Source organism: Labeo rohita, chromosome 6, assembly GCF_022985175.1.
Source record: "Labeo rohita strain BAU-BD-2019 chromosome 6, IGBB_LRoh.1.0, whole genome shotgun sequence".
NCBI lineage: Eukaryota > Metazoa > Chordata > Actinopteri > Cypriniformes > Cyprinidae > Labeo > Labeo rohita.
Window position 1 is genome coordinate 25,114,290 of NC_066874.1, and position 22,005 is coordinate 25,136,294.

General features: G+C 37.7%; 2 protein-coding genes and 1 non-coding gene across 3 annotated transcripts in view; all 3 read right to left on the reverse strand.

Moving 5' to 3' along the window:
• Positions 1-797: 797 nt before the first annotated feature.
• trnaf-gaa (transfer RNA phenylalanine (anticodon GAA)) lies at positions 798-870 on the reverse strand. Its single transcript has one exon. It is a non-coding gene; the product is annotated as a tRNA-Phe (tRNA).
• Positions 871-5,711: 4,841 nt separating this feature from the next.
• Positions 5,712-13,893, reverse strand: LOC127166844 (G-protein coupled receptor 22). The gene is made up of 2 exons (XM_051112455.1): positions 13,671-13,893; positions 5,712-8,719 (listed from the first exon to the last, which is right to left on the reverse strand). The coding sequence occupies exon 2, from the start codon at positions 8,618-8,620 to the stop codon at positions 7,037-7,039; it is 1,584 nt and encodes a 527-aa protein (XP_050968412.1). The 5' UTR covers positions 8,621-8,719; positions 13,671-13,893; the 3' UTR covers positions 5,712-7,036.
• A 3,714-nt stretch (positions 13,894-17,607) lies between these two features.
• col7a1 (collagen, type VII, alpha 1) overlaps positions 17,608-22,005 on the reverse strand; it is a 67,001-nt gene continuing 62,603 nt past the window's right edge. The window contains 3 exon segments of the mRNA XM_051112948.1: positions 17,608-18,475; positions 19,770-19,943; positions 21,532-21,663. The gene's annotated coding sequence lies outside the window, so the exon portion shown is untranslated.

The following is a 22,005-nucleotide window of genomic DNA, read 5'->3' on the forward strand; positions in this document are numbered from 1 at the left end:
GCCTAAGCAAATTTTCATTTTTGGGCGATCTATGTCTAATAAATATTAAATGTAGAGGTATTAAATGTAGGAGAAAAATAAATGTACTGCAATACATAGTGGTTATATTATATAAACATATTATAAATGGGACTGAGATATTATAGATATAACTTACGATATTTTATCAAGAAATATTTCGATAAATAAACAAAGAAACAAGAAAAAGGAAAAGAAAAAAGGCTGTAACTGTAAAACTTGTTTTAGGATATGTTATGGTAGCCTATGTAACTGACTAAACATTTAGGCCAAGTAGCTTCTTTGTGAGGCATAAAGAAGTCTGCATTTAATTGAGCTGTATACATCAAAACAGGTGCACTGGGTTCAAGATGTTATGCTGTAGGTACTGTACCGTAATGTCATTCTGCAGTCCAGCGGCTTCCATGCTTTTCTGGTCAGCACAAGTTTTATGGCCTCTCTCGCGTTTTCCACGAGGTAAAACTGCTGAATTGCTGAACAACATTGCCCTCTGGCGTAATAACAGCAAAATCGCAGGGGGGATTAAATGAACTAAAACTAGAGCGACACCATCAGGTCATAATATGTACGCCAGACCACATACCCGGATAGAGGTAGACCACTAGTACTTGCAGTATTTTAAGTTTCATCGGCTTTGCCTTTTGTATTATACAACTTTTCTTTATGCTTTTTCTAACATAGCGTATGCCTTTTGACCTAAAGTTATTTAATAATAGTTATATCATGACAGCTCTCTGGAGATTTTAGCATGGTAGTGGATATGACATTATAAAAAGGTTTGCCGAAACCCGGGATCGAACCAGGGACCTTTAGATCTTCAGTCTAACGCTCTCCCAACTGAGCTATTTCGGCTTGTGATATAACGGATTTTTGCGTTCCTGTTTAGGGGCGCACACAGTATTATAAACTAATAATATTAGATATAGTATTGTTCACAATATTAACGTAAACTATATTCACATTTAGTGTTTTACATGATTTGTTTTGATACAACTAGTCCACTCGTAATTTATTTGTGCTTCAGTACAGCAAAACACCAGAATAGGTTCTGAAGGGCGATGATTGATTTAAATATGGTTGGATGTAATTTTGCTTATTTTGGTATTAATGTAATCACACAAGAAAAGTAGATTTTGCAAGGGTTAATATAATAAAATAAGACCATATGAACAATGAAAACTATGAGAAAGTGTAAATAAATGAATAAATGACACGAAAACGTTTCTCAAAACGTTTACGTACTGAATCTATGAGCAAAACACACGGGAATTTGTACTTGCTGCCTGATTCAGTCAACATGGGAATCATCCTTCTGTTAGTTATTCCACCCACATGAATCTCTCTATCCCTCTCGCTCTCTCTCTCTCTCCCTGTCCTCCAAGGTGACTTTCCCTTCGCACAGGCAGATCTTCTTTGTTCTTATGCAAGTCTACAGAAGAGAGGAGTGAGGACAGAACTAAGGGAGAGAGAAAGCAAGGCACAGTCAGTGATAAAACGAAGAAAGATGATGACAGTGAGTGGAACAGATGAGATTAAAAAAGATCCATGTGTGAGAAAGAGAATGGTGAGAGCAAGAGGAGAGAGAGATTTTAATGAATACATGGCAGTATTTTTATGTTGCATACAGTAAGAAAAAATATTTCCCACCCACCCTCTCGTCCTCCTCTCTTTTCCTTGCTTGCTCATGAAGGCACACAAACAGAGGCATCCTTACTTATCAGCATACTTGAGTTTTCAAAATTAAAAGAGGCAGAGTGTCAGACAGAAACAAAGAGAGAGATGGGAATAAGATGCTGATTATATTACTTAATATGTAATATGTAAATTTGATTAAGTACATTACTTTTCCTCATATGGAAATAAATGAACAATTCCAAATAGGTTATTTGAATGCACCCATAGTAATTGCCTCAATTAGATGTGTACATATGTGCATCCTCACAATAATAATGGATTTGCTTAATAAAATAAAACAGCTGTGACTAAACTCATTTAGCATATTTAGCATAACCTCTCATATATTAGTGCCTACAGTATGCATGAGCACTTACCAAAGAAATACTATGGTATTTTTTAAGTGTCTTGGGTTAAAGTGTACACTACTATTCAACAGTTTGAGGTCAGTAAGTTTTTCTCCTTTTTTTGTGAAATATAATAATAGTTCTACCAGTCAGTATTTGGTGTGGCCACATCTCCTTTGCATAGAGTTGATCAGGTTGTTGATTGTGGCCTGTGGAATGTTGGTCCACTCCTCTTCAATGGCTGTGCGAAATTGCTGGATATTGGCAGGAACTAGAACACGTTGTCGTATACGGCGATCTAGAGCATCCCAAACATGCCATGCAAGAACTGGGATGTTTTCAGCTTCCAGGAATTGTGTACAGATCCTTGCAACATGGGGCCGTGCATTATCATGCTGCAACATGAGGTGATGGTGGTGGATGAATGGCACAACAATGGGCCTAAGGATCTCATCACAGTATCTCTGTGCATTCAAATTGCCATCAATAAAATGCATCTGTGTTTGTTGTCCATAACATACGCCTGCCCATACCATAACCCCACCGCCACCATGGGCCACTCGATCCACAACGCTGACATCAGCAAACCGCTCACCCACACGACGCCATACATGCTGCCTGCCATCTGCCCTATACAGTGAAAACCGGGATTCATCCATGAAGAAAACACCACTCCAAAGTGCCAGACGCCATCAAATGTGAGCATTTGCCCACTCAAGTCGGTTATGACAACGAACTGCAGTCAGGTCAAGACCCCGATGAGGACAACGAGCATGCAGATGAGCTTCCCTGAGACGGTTTCTGACAGTTTGTGCAGAAATTCTTTGGTTATGCAAACCGATTGTTGCAGCAGCTGTCCGGGTGGCTGGTCTGGTTGGAGGTCCTGGGCTGGTGTGGTTACACGTGGTCTGCGGTTCTGAATCCGGTTGGATGTACTACCAAATTCTCGGAAACGCCTTTGGAGACAGCTTATGGTAGAGAAATGAACATTCAATTCACGGACAACAGGTCTGGTGGACATTCCTGCAGTCAGCATGCCAATTGCACGCTCCCTAAAAACTTGCGACATCTGTGGCATTGTGCTGTGTGATAAAACTGCACATTTTAGAGTGGCCTTTTATTGTGGCCAGCCTAAGGCACAGCTGTGAGGTGGATGGATTGTCTCGGCAAAGGAGAAGTGCTCACTAACACAGATTTAGAACAATATTTGAGAGAAATAGGCCTTTTGTGTACATAGAAAAAGTCTTAGATCTTTGAGTTCAGCTCATGAAAAATGGGGGCAAAAACAAAAGTGTTGCGTTTATAATTTTGGTCAGTATATTAAATGGTACTGTAATAACATGCATGAATATGCTAATAATTCAAAAGCTCATTGCACAGTACCATGGTACCACCACAATATTTTGGGCAATTCTTACACTGTTTTTAGATAACAGCAAATCACACAATGTGTCTACTAAATAAATATTAAAAAAGCACACATTACAATTTCATATTTGCAGTGGCAGGCCGATGGAAAATAATTGTAATTCAATTCTGGAAAAATACAAGCAACATGTTATTGACCCACATTAACCTGTGTGGTCAGAGTTCTTCACATGTCCATTAAGGCATCCACATCTGTGTGAAAGACTCTGTCCCCCTTATTGGCCCTCCAATTATTAGGCTCCTGCAAATGTCAGAGTGTGTCATCAAACATTAATAAGTGTTAATACGATCAGACTTCACAAGTGGAGTGCAGCTTCTATCGCCGATAATGAGGAAGATAGTCTTCCATTCTCTATACACATATTGGCTGAACCGCAACCAAGCCTTTAAAGATTAATAACATTTAAGGTCTCAGACAGAGAGAGAGTTTGAAAGGCTACCATTTCACTGATTGAACAGGTACTTTATTGAGTATCCCTCATATGGCATTTGATCTTCTGTGTGAGACTGCAAACGCTGACAGAGACACAGGAGGTTCTTAATTGCCTGTTTGACTTTTATCAACTGGGATAAAGTCAGTCAACCTTTCTCAGCATGGACTAATTGTATATATTAAAGCAGCCTGCACTTCTTAATAAATTCACATAATGAAAAGACACTACCACACACCAATTAACTATCAGAGCAAGTGGCTCAGACTGATTTTAAGCAAACTTTTTTAATCAGGATGAATCAAAATACACAGACTTGTTTTTACATGTTCACTCTGGCCTAACTTTCTTTGGGAAAGAGCAGGAAAACCCAAAGTTGGGTCAGAATGGAGTTACAGAATGCTTTGCTTTCACTTGTTTTGAAACAATTTCCAATAGCAGGGAAAAAATAATAGAGTTTTCACAATGCGTCATCAATTGGCCATATTGGCGCCACTGAACCGAGCGAAACTTGCACATTTGGCTGATTATTACTGCTAAAAATGGTCAATTATTGTCATGTTTTGGACTGTACTAATCGGTCGGACCAGGAACAACATTTGGAGTACTATAGACTGTCAAAAGTAATAACAAATCAAGGAGAAGAGTGCAAAAAAACTGTCTGAGGAACAAAAGGCATTTGTGGTTGGCCAAACTGAACCAGGATTTCCAGGGCAAGAATCTTGACAACATTTGTGTTTGTTCTCATCATTTCCGGTCAGGTAGGTGAAATATTAAGCTAATATCTTAATTAATACTGCTCATACTTATTAACTTTAGTTGGTCAAAATATTGTGTCTTTTCCTGCTTCTCTATATGATTTAGCAGCTTCCACATGTTTTTTTCCTGGTTTCAACAGCATAAATTAGCAGAACAACATATTAAGTTGTACATTAACTGTCCAATCCAAGCTCTTGTTTGCATTCGTCTATCTTCAGTATGGCCGCGCATCCGGGTAACTGACAAAATCGTGACGGGACATGTGAGTGCAAACGTCATATATTATCGGCTCGGAAAATACGTCAATTTGTACCAGTACCAGAGACCGGAAATGTAAACCATCGAGCGTTCAGGAAAATGGTGGATAAGATGTATTCTTTTAACAGTTGAGGTTGGGAACAAACAAAGCAAACAAGCAAAGAGGCTGAATCTTTTTATTAATGTAATTCAGACTTATTGCTCCTCTATTGTAAAGTAATACAATAACCACCTCAAACTGAAATAATATACAGCACTGACAATATATACATACAGTATATGGGACACAAATAAAATAATTTCGCCTTTGTAAAAGTTGTTTTGTCAGTATTTTCAGAAACTGATCGAACCAGTACGCATGCCCTTGGTAGAGCAGAATTCAAATTGGCTGCAGTTTCAAACCACAGAAATATTAGTGACTATTTACATCCCTGATCATATACATTAATAAACACAATGATAAATCTATTGCCTTCTAGACTATCAGTGAGAAGGACACTGTAAAATATGTGCACACACGTGTGTACTGGTGGATAGACGGTTACTTTTTTACACCACACAATGAATGCCGATAAGTTGGTATTAATTTATATGGAAATCATGCGATGCATAACCTGGATTTGGAATTTATTGCACATGGCCTCTGGCAGACTCACACCTGTAGGTACGCTCTCTCAGTCTCGTTCTTTTTCCCCTAGCACCATGGGAACATTTGTGCTCTACTGGTTAATTAGACAGTGCCCTGTTGACCTCAGAGTTCAGTGTGCTTTAGAAACCCTGTGCTGATTAGTTGCCAATGATACTACACACTCGTGGACAATAGAGACCTACCAACGTCTTTTAATTTCCTTTATAGAGGTGAGCGACTCACACATATCGTCTAACACATCTAACACATTAATGGTTTCCTGCACACACCTTTTTACCTACAGTCATAAATAGGCTCAGGCGGAATCTGCTGATTTTCTTTTTTCATTGACATTTTCTGCACAGATTTGTGGGGTAAATCTGAGAAATGGATTTTAAACAGAGCCGTAATTACAAGTTCTCTCAGTAATTAGATACGGCCAAATTGTTGAACAAGTATTTGATATCCTCAAAGCTGTTCTGCTGCGCTCCATTACTACTCCTCTGTTTGTTGGTAGGATGACAAAAAGTTACATTTTGAGGCTAGCCTGCCTCAGCAGACTAACAGCCCTCGTCAATGTCAAAATAATTGAGATGGCCAATCAAATCCACATTATTGTTCACAGATGAGTGCGAATTCCATCACAATGGAGGTGAAAGAGTGTGAAGACGTAAGTAGCTAATAAGTAAACAAATAATCAGCAACTGTTTTACAACAGAAATGTTAATTTCGCTGTTTTGAATTGAACATTTAGGCCATGATTTACCTGATTCATATAAATTATAATTAAATGTGACAAGACAAGAAACATTAAAAAAGCTGTTTTCGACATTAGGCAGATGATTTAACCTAATATATGTGACCCTAGACCACAAAATCAATCTTAAGTAGTAGTGGTATATTTGTAGCAATAGCCAACAATACATTGTTCAGATCAAAATGATCGATTTTTCTTTCATGCCAAAATAGGATATTAGGATATTAAGTAAAGATCATGTTTCATGAAGATATTTTGTAAATTTCCTAGTGTAAATACATCAAAACGTAATTTTTGATTAGTAGTATGCATTGCTAAGAACTTCATTTAGACAACTTTAAAGGCGATTTTCTCAATATTTAGATTTTTCTGCACCCTCAGATTCCAGATGTTCAAATAGTTGCATCTCGGCCAAATACTGTCCTATCCTAACAAACCGTACCTCAATGGAAAGAACTTATTTATTCAGCTTTCTGATGACGTATAAATCTCAATTTAAAAAAAAGACCCTCACAACTGGTTTTGTGGTCCAGGGTCACAAATATGGTTATGGCCTTGGATTTAAACATGGTGAAATATGTTAAATGCAGCTGAAAATATTCATATTAGCAGGTGAAAGCATATTTAAATGGTCTGAAATATTTAATAAACACACAAGAAAATGAGAGACGTACACAAGTGAATGCACACTCAGATTCCGTGTGAGCCTAGTTATAAGACACAGACACACAAACACTCACTCTCTTACAGCCTCCGTCAGGCAGCGGTCAGTAGCGTCGCTGCAATCTGCCCTGTGCTTGCGGCGGATCTTGGTATTAGTGCGAATGCGAGTCTGCGTGTTTTGTGGCCGCAGTCTGCGCAGACGGGTATGCAGAACCTTGCGCAGTTTCTGGCGCGTGAACGCGTACAGCAGTGGATGCAGCACTACCGTCCAATAAGCGAGTACCAGGAAACAGAGTCTCAGGCGTTCCAGCCAATCAGAGGGCCCGATGGCCAACATGAGAAGGGGCATGATGGAAAGAGGTGCCCAGCATAGCAGAAATGAGAGAATGATGATGACAGACATGCGAAAGACTCGCCTTTGACGTTCCCGCCGATCTCGGTGGCGCCGAACTGCTCGACGCAGAGCCAAAATGGCCGATACTGATGCGCCCACGCCCATGCTGGGCGGTCCCTGCACGGGGGCGGGGCTTAGCTGAGTGCTTACTGTGGACACAGTGGGCATGGGGCTCAAAGGTGTGGTCGCTGATGATGTAGCAGGGGTGGGGATGTGGGGGCTAGTTATGACGGACACAGATGGGGCGGAACTCAAAGGCGTGGTTACCATTGAAGCAGTGGGGGTGGGGCTTAACGGTGAGGTTATCACAGACACAGTAGGGGTGGGGCTAAGTGGCGTGGTGAGCGAGGGAGTGTTTGTCTCAGTGTTGATGGTTACTGTTGTAACTGTATCCGAAGCAATAAGCGGACCAGTCGAAAGCGGTGGTGGGGAGGTGGGTGTGTTTCTCGTTGGGTGATCCGGCGACCTCGTTGACTTTTTACGCCGCAACCACAGGCGATGCACAGGCCGTTTGCTGTCTCGATGGGGCCTTGGCGTGCGTCCGATGCGGATGCGCAGTGCCTGAAGAATCCGCGAGTATGTAAACAGCATCACAGCGAGAGAGCACAGGAACACGGGAACCTGTAGCAACAAATGAGCCTGTAGAGTTCCTCCCCACTCCGAACAAAGCACAGTGCTATTGGAGTGCACAAACACCCCCTCGCCTTGCCCTGAAACAAACCCCGCCTCCACAAACGGTAGTAGGGGCACGGCTAACGAAACCGCCCATACTCCAACAAGTAAAACGGTTGCTCTTCGAGGCGTCAGCAGGCGATTGGCCGGCCGGACGCTGATGTCATAGCGATCTAAGCTGATGAGCAACAGGTTAAGTGCGGTGCCCACACTTGCGAAGCTGGCTGCTGATTCGTGGAGACAGCAGAGGAGGGCGTGGTGAGGAACCGAGGCTCCGCCCAGGATGAGGAGCGTGGCAGTGATCGGCAGGCAGAGGAGACAGAGCAGCAGGTCAAGGGTGTGCAGGCTGAGCGTGACGGCATGACTGACGGACTCCAACAGGCTGCAGTGACCACAGTATAACACCAGCACGGTCAGATTGCCGCCCACCCCCAGGAGCAGCTCCAGCAGCAGCACAGCACTCACCGTAGCACGGAAGCCGAGCCACGTCCCTTCCTGCTGGGCGAGGCCGGCCCCCACGCTATCTTCAGCCTGTAAGAGGGACAGACCGTGGCCCCCAGTGAAGCTGCCATCTGTCTCCATGGACACCATCGGCTCGTGCCTTCAGGCATAGTAACGCCAGCCACTCCCACTGACCATGCTCCACCTACTCAGGTGTTTTCTTGGGGCGTTGGTGAATAATTGACAGCTCTAGGGTTGAAAGATAAAGAAAAGTTTGAAACACAGTCTTTAATGTGCAATACAAAATGTACAGTATTTACTGGAGCAGGGCACACAGAGATCCACTGTGACCCCTTTTCCACCAACAAGGTGCCAGACTTATATATTATATTTATTTTTATGAAAAACATTATTAAAGTATTTTTATAGATAATAATAAATACAAAATATATATATTTTTTATTTTAACAAAGTTATTTGACAATTCTATCTATCTATCTATGTGTCTATCTATCTATCTCTAGAACATAAAACTACATTAAATATATATATTTTATAATATAAATATAAATAAAATTAAAATGACTGACTTATATCTAGTGTTTTATTTTTAATTTATTCTGACAACATATTTAAATGTATTCTATCTATCTAATAGCTAATATCTCTAGCTAAATTTATTTATTCTATCTATACTGTATATAAAATGTAAAAAGATATCAACTATATATATTTTAATAATATAAAAATAACATTTAAAATTACTCATTTATTTCTAAATTATTCTGACAAAATATTTAAATGTGATCTATCTATCTATCATCTATCTATCAATCTATCTATCTAATCTCTATACTGTGAAAATACATCAAACATATATTTTATAAATATATTTTATAATATAAAAATAACATTTAATACATTTAAAATTACTGATTCATTTCTGTTTTATTTTTAATTTATTCTGACAAAATATTTAACTATAATCTATCTATTTATCTATCTATATAAAATCTATCTATACTGTATATAAAATGTAAAAATATATAAAATTATATATTTCAGAATCTAAAAATAACATTTAAAATTTAAAATTACTGATTTATTTCTAGTGTTTTATTTTTTATTCTGACAAAATATTTAATTCCATCTATCTATGCATATAATTTTAAAATATACACATATATATTTTAAATATATATATTTTAAAATATATTTAAAATATTTCTATATAAATACTTTTTTTAAATATTAAAACAAAAATTGTAAAAAAAAAAAAAAAAACATTTCATGCTTTTTATTGTTTTATTTAAATGTTATTATGATAAAAAAATAACTGAATTTTAATACTGGTGCATCCCTAGTAGTATCGTAGTCAGTTACGTCATCATCACTCATTCAAGTCGATGAGCAAACGCAGGCTGGGGCTTCACAAAAAAGAGATTCACAAATGCAACCAACTGAGCACTGGCATAATTTTGGTGGAATAGGGGTATGACTTGTCCCTCTGAAGTGTAATAAGGTATTGATCTAGTCAATAAAGATGAGCATGATGTACACATGAACAATCAGGTATGTGTGATTCTGCAGTCCCACACACAGCCAAGTTTTTGTGTCCAACTACTCCGACAGATGAATTATACCACAGAACGATCTCTCACACATGACCAAGGACATAAATGACTGCTGACGCCTTGATGAATTTGGCTATGGACACAGTAGTGTACACAGTGTACTGCTTAATGTCTGATTTAATGTGTTAAAGAATGTTATTTTTCAGAATAAACTCAAAATCTAAAACATATGCCATCAAAACAAGCAGCTCTCAAATTATAGGCTGCGCAATCACAGCAGCTTGTCATTCCCCCCCAAAAAATCATAAATATATAAATAAATAAATGAGTTCGACTTGAGACTGATCCCATTTCTAGGATGGTTGTTACTATGGCAACTGGTCTACAGTTTAAGAGTGGTCAAAATACAAAAATCGAGAGTTTCTGCATCCGTGGCTGTTCAAGTGGGGCTCAGACTTTGCTTCTTGAGCACATCTGTGATAATGACCGCAGGAGGAAAGTTTTGATGTTTAACACAATGAGACTGAATGGGGGGGAGGGCAATAAGGCTGGCGTGCCAACGAGCCCCACGCCACACTGGTAATGAAAAGAGGTCACTGCGGCGGAACTTTTGAGTGACAGCGGAACACATAGATTTAGGGCTCGGATTCTGATTCTGGAGTACGAATAACTGAAGCTTGACATCTTATGCTCACAGAAGTGAGACTGAGGCAAAAATAAGCAAGACTGACTTTTGTCAGAGATGGCAGATCACGGCGTCGCATGTATAAAACTAAGGAGTAGTGAAGGAGAGGGAGAGAATGAGAGATGAGTGGGAGGTGCAGGTGCACAGTGTGTTGTGAAATCGCTGGAGGAGTTTGTTTCTACCTCCTACCCTCTATCCATCACTGTGCTATGCCTGAGATCCATCCATCTTTCTTTAGACTAACCACGCTGTCTCAGCTCTTTCTGCCATTTATCAGACTCTATTTCATTATCGTTGTTTTCCAAGCCAATTTGGTCTGTCCACGCTGGTTTGTAGCCTGTCTGTTAAAAGAATAATTCACTCGAAACTCCAAAACAGAATGTTCTGTGGAACACAAAATATGCTCTTCATGGAGCTTTTCTGCATACAATGACAGATTATCGTAATCCTATGTCAAGCTTTGAGAGGTAAAGAATACTATAAAAGCATCCTTGTGAATCGTTCGCTATGTTCTAAGTGTTCTTAAGTCGTTTGATAGCTTTGTGATAGCTTCGTTCAAAAGTTTGGGATTAGTAAGATTCTTTTTTTTTTTTTTAATAAAAATAAATGTTTCTTATGCTCATTAAAGCTGCATTTATTAAAACAAAAACACAGAAAAAAATGTAATAATTTGAAATTTTATTTCAATGTAAAATAAGTTTTCTATGTGAATATATTTTAAAATGTAATTTATTCCTGTGATGCAAAGCTGAATTTTAGGCATCATTACTACCGTATTCAGTGTCACATGATCCTTCAGAAATCATTATATTATGCTGACTTATTATCAGTGTTGAAAACAGTTGTGCTACTTAATATTTTGGGATACTTTAATAAATTAAAAAAGTTAAAAAGAACAGCATTTATTTAAAATATAAATCTTTTATGACACTATAAAATACCACTTAAAAGTTTGTGGTCAGTAAATTTTTATTCTTTCCTTTTTTGAAAGAAATGTAATTTTTTTATTCACCAAAAATGTGTTAAATTGATAGAAAGTAATAGACTTGTTAGTGTGAAAAGATTCTATTTTGAATAAATACTGTTCTTTTTTTAACTTTTTATTTATCAAAGAATCCTGAAAAAAGAATCACAGGTTCCATAAAAAATATTAAGCAGCACAACTGTTTCCAACATTGATAATAAAAGAAATAAATCAGCATATTAGAATGATTTCTTAAGGATTATGTAACACTTAAGACTGGAGTAATGGCTGGTGAAAATTCAGCTTTGCATCACAGGAATAAATTATATTTTAAAATATATTAAAATAGAAACCCATTATTTTAGACTGCATAATATTTCACAATATTAAATGCAGCCTTGATGAGCATAAGAAACTTCTTTAAAAAAAAAAAAATCAACTTTTGAACGGCAGTATATAATACGTTTTTATTTTTGTATTTTCTGTTTTCAAATTTTTTTTTGTGTGTTTTTATCATTTTTATTGTAGTTTGTAAATACGTCTGTATAAGTTTTGTTCATTTTTATTTTAGTTTTAGTTATTTTACTACATCAAGTTAAATAAAAGAAATGATGCTTTGGCTACTAGCTGAAATAAATTAATTTAATTATTTATTTAATTTAATTTTTAATAGTTCTAGCTTTGGATAACTATAATATCTTTTTCTTCATTCTTCATATTAAAACTGCCACATCATATCAAACTTGTAAAGCCTCATCAAAATATTTCCAGACGTCTCCATTGTGTTCCACAGAAAAAAAATAACAACACAGGTTTGAAATGACACGCATGTGAGCAAACAGTCACAAAATGTTCCTATTGTGCAACAGCAGATGCATTCAAACCACACATTTATGCAACAAATTGCACATATGCATGTGACAACGAATCTGCTGGCGTGTCTCTGCGGACAAAGGGGTCCTACAGTTGCGTGGAGTCCAAATTGATTTGTAATGAGCTTTATTAATAGTGGAATGAATATGCAAATGCGTTAAATTTGTTTACAGACTCTTTGGAAATGAAAGAGCGCGACGACACGTGAAACTACAGTCACTACAGAGGGAAGAACCAAAATAACTCCACATCTACAAGGAGCTAAAATAGCTGATGATCTAGATTCCTCTTTCCTTTCATACACATTTCAGGGCCACTTATATACCTGCTCCACACTCCATTGTTCCTCACTGTTGCTTCTTGTCCTAAAAACAAGCTGTGGCATTTAATCTTATCAGAAATGTACACACACGGTCTCACACATCCTATTCTTCAACTGGCATCTTGCAGCCTGATCTAAAGTGCATCTGAAAATCCCTTTGACTGTAATCAGTGAGAACGTACGTGCATGTGGGAGCAAGATGATGATGATGATGATGGGTGTGCTGAATGTCAAATGATTGACGCAGGCATATTTAACTTTTTCCCCTCAATAATTTGCTGGAGTCACGTGTGTCTGAGCATGTGCATGTGTCCAGTTGTGTTTGAAAGCATCGATGCCCTCATGCAAATTAAACTGTCATAATAGGCAACTCATACGCTTAAGTGTCCATTGTGATTAATGAAAAAACAACATTAATTGGCAATGTAGCTATTCAAATAACATCTTGTATTTAATACACACGGGCTGACTGCAGATTACAGGCAACACATGGATTTGCTCGGTAAACAAATCGTCCGTAGTGGCGACATACCCCGCATATGACATTGCTGCCAATCTTTTTTGCAGTGTAAGGAATATTAGAAGTCGAGTCCAGATGAAACGACACTGCTGATTGTCTTTTATCATTTCTATTCCCAGGCGCGCTTTACCAAAATGTACCACTTAAACAGGCGAAAACGAATGGAGAGTGATGGTGAAATGGAAGCGAATGGCAATTAAGTGAAAAGATCAATAGCCTCGTGAGTAGTGTGAGAAGATGCATCAAGGAGGTTTTTACTCACCTTGCCCCGCACGCCGGGAATCCCCGCTACATTCCACTGCGGTCCGCGCGCGCTACTCTCTCTCTTTCTCTCACTCTACTAGAGCGCGAGATTCCTAGGGGCTTCAGGACAGTCCGCTGTCAGGTACGTGCCCGGAATAAATGTCGCACCTTCAGTGGTGCTAAACGGTGATAGAAATCGCCACCGTGCTTCTGAGAGTACCCATGAGTGCCGCTATCCTGTGTACTAGACGTACTGAACCCGCTCCCCCCCACCCCGCACACAAATAGGCGCATCCACACACACATACAAACCGCAGGCTTCGCGGTATTTTTTTAAAATATGGTTTCTGTGGGGACATTGTGATACTGTTTTTTATTATTTGTTTTCTTTATTTTATAATTCACATTATATTAAAGGGATAGTTCAGTCAAAAATGAAAATTCTGTCATTAACGTTACTCACCCTCATGTCGTTCCAAACCCTTAAGACCTTTGTTTATCTTCAGAGCACAAATTAAGATATTTTTGAAATCTAAAATCTTTATGAAGCTATAAGAATACTTTTTGTGCACTAAGAAAACAAAAACGACTTTATTTAACAATTTGTTCTCTTTTAGGACAGTCCTCTGCCATTTTTGAGAGTGCCTTATAACACGCATGCGCCGCGCTGTGTTTACGAGCAGAAGAATGTCGTCGTGATACTCTCCCTAATGGCCGAGGGTTGTCCCAAGAGAGAGGAAATATTTGAATAAAGTCGTTGTTTTTGTTTTCTTTGCGCACAAAAAGTATTTTTGCAGCTTTATACAATGAAGGTTGAACCACTGATGTAACATGGACTATTTTGAAGGGGTCATGACATGGATTTTTTTTTAAATATTATTTTAATATGTTCCTTGAGGTTTACTTATAATGTTAATTTTTTTTTGTTTTTACACAAAAACACCCAAAACAAATAAATATGTGAAAAACTGATTAATTTCAACCCTTATTATGACCTTCTAAAACACCTGTTTTAAAGGGAACCCCAGGTATTAAAGGGGTCATCGGATGCCCATTTTCCACAAGTTGATATGATTCTTTAGGGTCTTAATGAAAAGTCTCTAATATACTTTGATTAAAAATTCTCAATGGTTTTGTAAAACAACACCCTTTCTACATTGCCAAAATCAGCTCTGCAAAAATTATCTCATTCTAAGGGGTTGTTCCTTTAAATGCAAATGAGCTCTGCTAGCACCGCCCCTCTCTTCTCTCTGTGGAAAGACGGTCTTGTTTACATTAGCCGCATTTAGCTGCATTTAGCCGCTAAACTTCCTAACTACCATGTTATAAGGAAAGGCGATCGCAACGATTCATAAAAAAATCTGCTGTAAGTGTGTATAAGGATCATGAATGATTGGCGCGAACATAGACGGATATATGTAGATCGGGAGGCGCATTCCCTTCACAAACAAACATAATCTACTGCATGTTCAGCGGCTCAGATGTCAATAGTAAATGACGACCAATATGTTCATTATTACATCCAGCAACACAACACCTCAATCGCTCAATCGGAGATATTCTTGTCTAACTTACACCCCTGCTCTGGCATCAAAACATGGAAAGTTGCTGGACTGTGACAGCTGATCTGAGGTAAGAGCTCATGTCAATCAACTATTGTGGGAGCGGCCTCTGTTGGTGTGACGTCACACCGACAGGCATCTGAGAACGGCTCGATTTGAAAAAGGGGATATTATTTTTACAGATTAATTAAAAACCACTGCATGGATTTTTATCATTATAGGGTAGATTTGTACATACACTGCCAACACACATTAATGTTCAAACAACATGAAAAAGTGAACTTAGCATCCGACGACCCCTTTAAGACTTGTATGGTTTAATATAACGTAAATGATGTCTCTAACTGAAATATGTAGTAGAAAACCCAATAAAGATTTATGTTATTTTAAAAATCCACATTGTTTTATATATATTTTAGACTATGGGGGTGCATCATTGTTTTGATTATGTAGAACGGTTGCACTCAGTGAGCTACTGGCACTGAGCTACGTTATTTTTACGACAACACAACTCAGAAAATAAAATATTGATGCAATGACCACAGCTACTGAAAGAGCTTACAGGTGGCGATGGATATAAGCACAGGCTCAAAGCAAAATGCTGTACCATCAATTTTCCACACAAGTCTAAACACACCCAGATATCAGGTGAAATCCGCACTGAGAAACTCCTTCAGTGCCTGCAGCATCATCATCAAGTGTTGGCATGTTTACATCCTGCCAGGATGGCATCTAGCGTTTGTCTGTGCCGTCTGTAAGCTCTTTTAGTTGCTGTGGTCTATTAAAAGCCTCAAAGGCAACAGGGCTAAATTGGAGAGAACAAAGATGTGGGTCTTTAGAAAGTTTAATTCATCCACAGGCATCTTCCCATTATTTTCTCATCTTCTTATCGCTAGGAAAGCAGTAAAGACTTGCATCGCATCTATTGTTGCCCTTTGACTGAAAATTTCAACCAAAAGCAGCACAATGTGGCATTGTATCAGTATTTTATTTTCTGAGTTGTGTTGCACTAAAAATGGCAACAAGGAGTGCCAGTAGCTCACCAAGCGCAACCACTGATTTTTTAAATAATGTAAGGCTTTCATGGGTTTTCTACTACGTATGTCAGTAATTTCACTTGTAACATAAATTCATAGTTTACCTTATATTAAGCCATACAAGTCTTAATACCGAGGGGTCCCTTTAAGGGGTCCTTTGAGGTTTGTCAGGAATCTGCCACTGTTATGACTGGCTAACGTCACGATTAAAAGATGCTTTGCTCTGAAGGCAGTGTTTATGCAAATGTTTGCACGACCATGATGTCATCTTGTACCTCAGATCCAAACGACCCGTTTTTGGAGCTTGATTAAATTGGAGCTTTGTTTATAATGAGGGAGAGGTTTTAAGCTATGAAACTTACAAAGACCTCCTATATGCCAAAAGATCAAGGCCAATTTGATTTTTGGAAGAATTACTTCTTTCAGTGCTGATTCTTTGTAACAATTTGTGAAATTTATCAGCAATTTTTTAATTTTAAGTTATTTCTACACCAGTTTTTTATTTCAGTGTATACATGTTTCCTGCTCAGCACAATAATGAAAGGGCATTGCTTTTCAATATCAAAATCAATGTCACTCAGTCTTTCAAAATGCAATTAACATACTCCTACCTTCTCAAGGATATTTAGTAGATATGGAAAGGCAATTTAAAAGGCATATGCAGTGATCTGAGAGAATGAGAAATGCATCAACATGAGGGCTAATTTTTCCAAATATTCACTGCAATCCAGGCTTGATCGGAACACAATATAGATTAAGACATGGTTGACCTCTGGAGCACCACAGTGCATTTGAAGCACATTTGTCAGTGACTGACTTTACAATAAAATCATCTCAAGAATGAACAGAATAAAAATATAGTCTGGCACTCAAACAACGTTATTAAGGAGGCATGAGAATATAAAACAAAATACCCTAACAGATGGACTGGATAAAATGTAGTCAATGAATAAATATGAGTAGAAATGAATATGAAAACAATGTTTGAGTGACAGCCCTGGAGGAGTAGTAATGACTGTACGTTGGCATCTTAACAAGATGGTCCAGAGTCATTACTGAATCATCAGATGTGTGACTAGGATTGATGCACAAACAAACCCCTCCACCCCACCTACCTCCCAAAAAGACAACACAACATAGAGTAACAGCAAATTAACAGAGCGTGCAAAAGGAAGGAATGAAGACTGTAGTTCTGGTCCAAATAAACTACAGATGGTTCCTGACCTTTCTAATGAGGCTCTAGTTGACATCTAAGGCTGGTCAAATGTAGATGCACTTGTTGTTGCACTTGTTAATATTCATTGTCAAAATGAGAGCTCCAACACCATCATCACATATAAATGGACATTTTCTCTTGTTTCATGTTTATTTTTGCCTTATAAATTTCAATGTTTATTTCAAGCAAATACTGAACACATGAAGAACCCTTTACAATGTATAAATGTACTTTTTATGTGCTATTACAACCGGCAGACGGAGTGTCTTGTGCAAAGAAAACTGTAAATTGCTCCAACATCACTTAAAATGAACAGGACTGTAGTATCCTTACACTATAATGGAAATAAACACTGAATATAACAAACGGAATACATGAAAACATTAAAAAGTCACAATATAAAAATATCTTTAAAAATAGCACCATTTGTCCAAGTAAACATGCAACATCTAATAATACAAGAACATTCATTCTCATTTTCAAGCAGATAAAAAATACAGATCTACATTTACAGTACAATTTTGTACAGCATAGACTTATTCTACGAACAAGTCTAAGATGAATGTGGTAAGAATATTACAATGTGTGTTCTAGTTTCTGTTTTTAGCACCTGAGAAAATGTCAGTGGGTGTAAATATGCGACATCAAGGATTAAGTGAGAAATGAAAGATAATGTGGTGTGCTGCTACTGACTGGACTAATGTACATGTGTTAAAGCAATGTAGTATGTTTACTGTATAACAATGTACGCAGATGAATCCAGATTGACAACAGATGTTTGGCAGCTCAACAGACACAAAATAAATAAAAAACAAGAAAAACCTTAAAGGTCTGATCAATATTTAAAATTTGCTTGTCCCGTTGAGGAAAAGTGTTGACATTAATCTTTACTTTGATCTCTTGTGCATGATGGCAGTGTTCAACACTGAGGTTTAGGTTTTTTAGATTGCCGACGAGTTAGAGATCTTCCATTTACAGTCAACTGTCGTCTTCAAGCTAAAACACAATTCTATAAAATAGAATAGACAGATTTGTTAGTGAAATAGAGATATATGCAGTTGAAGTCAAAAGTTTACATACACCTTGCAGAATCTGCAAAATGTTAATTATTTTACCAAAATAAGAGGGATCATACAAAATACATGTTATTTTTTATTTAGTACTGACCTGGATATTTCACATAAAAGACATTTACATATAGTCCATAAGAGAAAATAATAGTTGAATTTATAAAAATGACCCTGTTCAAAAGTACTGTGTTGTTACCTGAATGATCCACAGCTGTTTTTTTGCTAAGTGGTAGTTGTTCATGAGTCCATTGTTTGTCCTGAACAGTTAAACTGCCTGGTTTTCTTCAGAAAGATTTTTCAGGTCCCACAAATTCTTTGGTTTTTCAGCATTTTTGTGTATTTGAACCCTTTCCAACAATGACTGTATGATTTTGAGATTCATCTTTTCACACTGAGGACAAGTGTGGGACTCATATGCAACTATTACAGAAGGTTCAAACAATCACTGATGCTCCAGAAGGAAACATGATGCATTAAGAGCCGGGGGGTGAAAACTTTTGAATTTGAAGATCAGGGTGAATTTAACATATTTTGTCTTCTGGGGAACAGTATCTTCTGCAGCTTCTGAAGGGCAAACGAAAATAAAAAAAGAAAAATAAGAAAAATGTACACATTCTTATTCCGTTCAAAAGTTTACACCCCCGGCTCTTAATGCATCGTTTTTTCCTTCTGAAGCATCAGTGAGCGTTTGAACCTTCTGTAAGTTCCCTACATCCTCAGTGTGAAAAGACGGATCTCAAAATCATACAGTCATGGAAAGGGTAGAAATACACAAAAATGCTGAAAAAAACAAGAATTTGTGAGACCTGAAAGATTTTTCTGAAGAACAGCGGGGAGTTTGACTGTTCAGGACAAACAAGGGACTCATGAACAACCACCACTACACAAAAAAGCACAGCTGTGGATCATTCAGGTAACAACACAGTATTAAGAAACAAGCGTATGTAAACTTTTAAACAGGGTCATTTTTTATAAATTCAACTATTATTTTCTATTGTGGACTATATGTAAATGTCTTTTAAATGAAATATCTTATTCAGGTCAAGTACTAAATGAAACAACCAACATCATCATTTTGTATGATGATTATTTTTCGGTAAAATAATTAACATTTTGCAGATCTTGCAGGTGTATGTAAACTTCTGACTTCAACTGTATGTACAGATACAGTGCAAAAATCACATCTGAACCCATCCATTTAGAAATATGTTTTAGTGCACCATGTTAATGTACCTTTTTACTGTTGTAGACAGAGTTTCTCACATTCTTCCTTCTGTAAAAAGCGGTTAGTGTTTCCTCCACAGCCGCTGTAGATAAAAGGTCTACAGACGCCCACCTCAGAATTAAAGTACCAGCGCAGAGTAAAGTGGGAACAATTACCCTCCTCCATGGGCAAGATGCAGGACTCTTAAAACACACATTAAGAAAAAATTAAATGGTTGAATGGTAAAGGATACTCACAAATTCTTCATTTGTTCCACAGAATACACAACCATTCAAAAGTTTTATCCTGAATTACTGCAAACTGAACAATATGGTGAAAGACACTGTTAAAATGCAGAAATGCAAACAAGGCACATTCAACTTCGAAACTTGTCATTATGGCATCTTTCTATAGTTCAGAGCGCCGCACAGATCTGTAGAAAGGTCCCGCTACTTTCTGTGGCGGGACAGCTGCTTACAATCTCACACTAAGAGCTGTCATACAGATGAGTCAGCGGGGTGACAGCATGCAGAAGATACACAGAGAAACAACAGGAAGTGAGCACAGCAAAGAACAATAGTATGCGGCAATTACAGAGTGCAAAATTATGATAATCCATCATCACAGAGTTTTGTTAAGGGTTTGAAGACGATGACACAACAAAGGTTTAATACATTCCAACAGACAGCATTTTTAAAGGATTAGTTCCTGATAACATACTCAACCCATGTCATCGAAGATGTTCAAGTCTTTCTTCCTTCAGTCGAAAAGAAATTAAGGTTTTTGAGGAAAACAATCCAGGATTTTTCCACATATAGTGGATGGTGGCCAATGATTTGAAGGTCCAAACTGCAATTTCAATGCAGCTTCAAAGGGCTGAGAAATAAGGGTCTTATCTAGCGAAATGATTTGTCATTTTCTAAAAAAAAATAAAAATGTATATACTTTTTAACCACAAATGCTCATTTTGCACTAGCTCGACCGCACTTATTACATAACCACGCATGCGTAATGCAGGCGGAAGTACTGACCCAGTGTTTACAAAGCGAAGAAAGAAAGTCAAACACCCTTCACAAAAAAGGTAAAACAATGATGTTGGATGATTTTGAAGTTGGAGGTAGATAATGAAAGAATTTTTCGCTTACCCTACCTTTTTGAACTGAAGTACACAAATAAAGAACTAACTGCGCCTGACCTTTCCAACGTGATTATGCAATGTGTTTTTAGAAAATGACAGATTGTTTCGCTAGATCAGACCCTTATTCCTTGGCTGGAATCGTGTACAGCACTTTGACGCTGCATTGAAACCGCAATTTGGACCTTCAACCTGTTGGCCACCATTGAAGTCCATTATATGGAGAAAAATCCTAGGATGTTTTCCTCAAAAACTGTAAATTCTTTTCAACCAAGGAAAGAAAGACATGACTTGGATGAAATGGGGGGAGTAAATTATCAGGAAATGAACAAATCCTTTAAGCATTTTGTTTCCAAAAAAGACATGGAAATGCCGTAAAAATGTGGAGAATAAAATATGCACCATCAATGCTGTTATTACCACGGTAATGGTATAGCCAGTCTCCCCAACATACTCATGCGTAAGATGATTTGATAGAGCCTTTAATCTCCATGATGAAGTGGCTTACCTTTACCTTTCACCTCAAATTTTGTCCTTTCAGCTTTTAACGAATCAAAAGAGACGGTTTGACCTGCCAAAATGTCCATATATTATACTACATCTGCACACACGGCTACAAACAAACTGTTTTCCTACAGGAAAAAAAATGGACATACCCTCGCTTTTATTGACAGTGGTGTCATAGTCAGCAATCTCCACCATTGGAGCATCATCATCATAGGTCTCTATGGAGTAAATGTGCTCGTAGTCTGGATCATTTGTGTTCATCACAACACGCAGCTTTTGACCTGAAAAAAATGTGCATGGATGCACAAAGAAAGAATGTGAGGGCTAGTGGAAAAAAAGAGTTTTGAATGCTGGGATATCATAGTTTGAAAACAATCAATGTACATGTGCAACTGGATAATGTTAAATACAAGCATGTATTTAACATATCCCACTTATGTTAAGAAACTAAGTGTCTGTTTAAAGGGGTAGTTTAAAGAGAAAAAATTCATTTGGTCATCATTTACTCAGCCTTGTTTCAAGCATGAATGATTTACTTCCTTCCACAGAACATGATAATAAGATGTTTTGTAAATGTTGACAAAAAAGTTAAAAAGAACAGCATTAATTCAAAATAGAGGGGG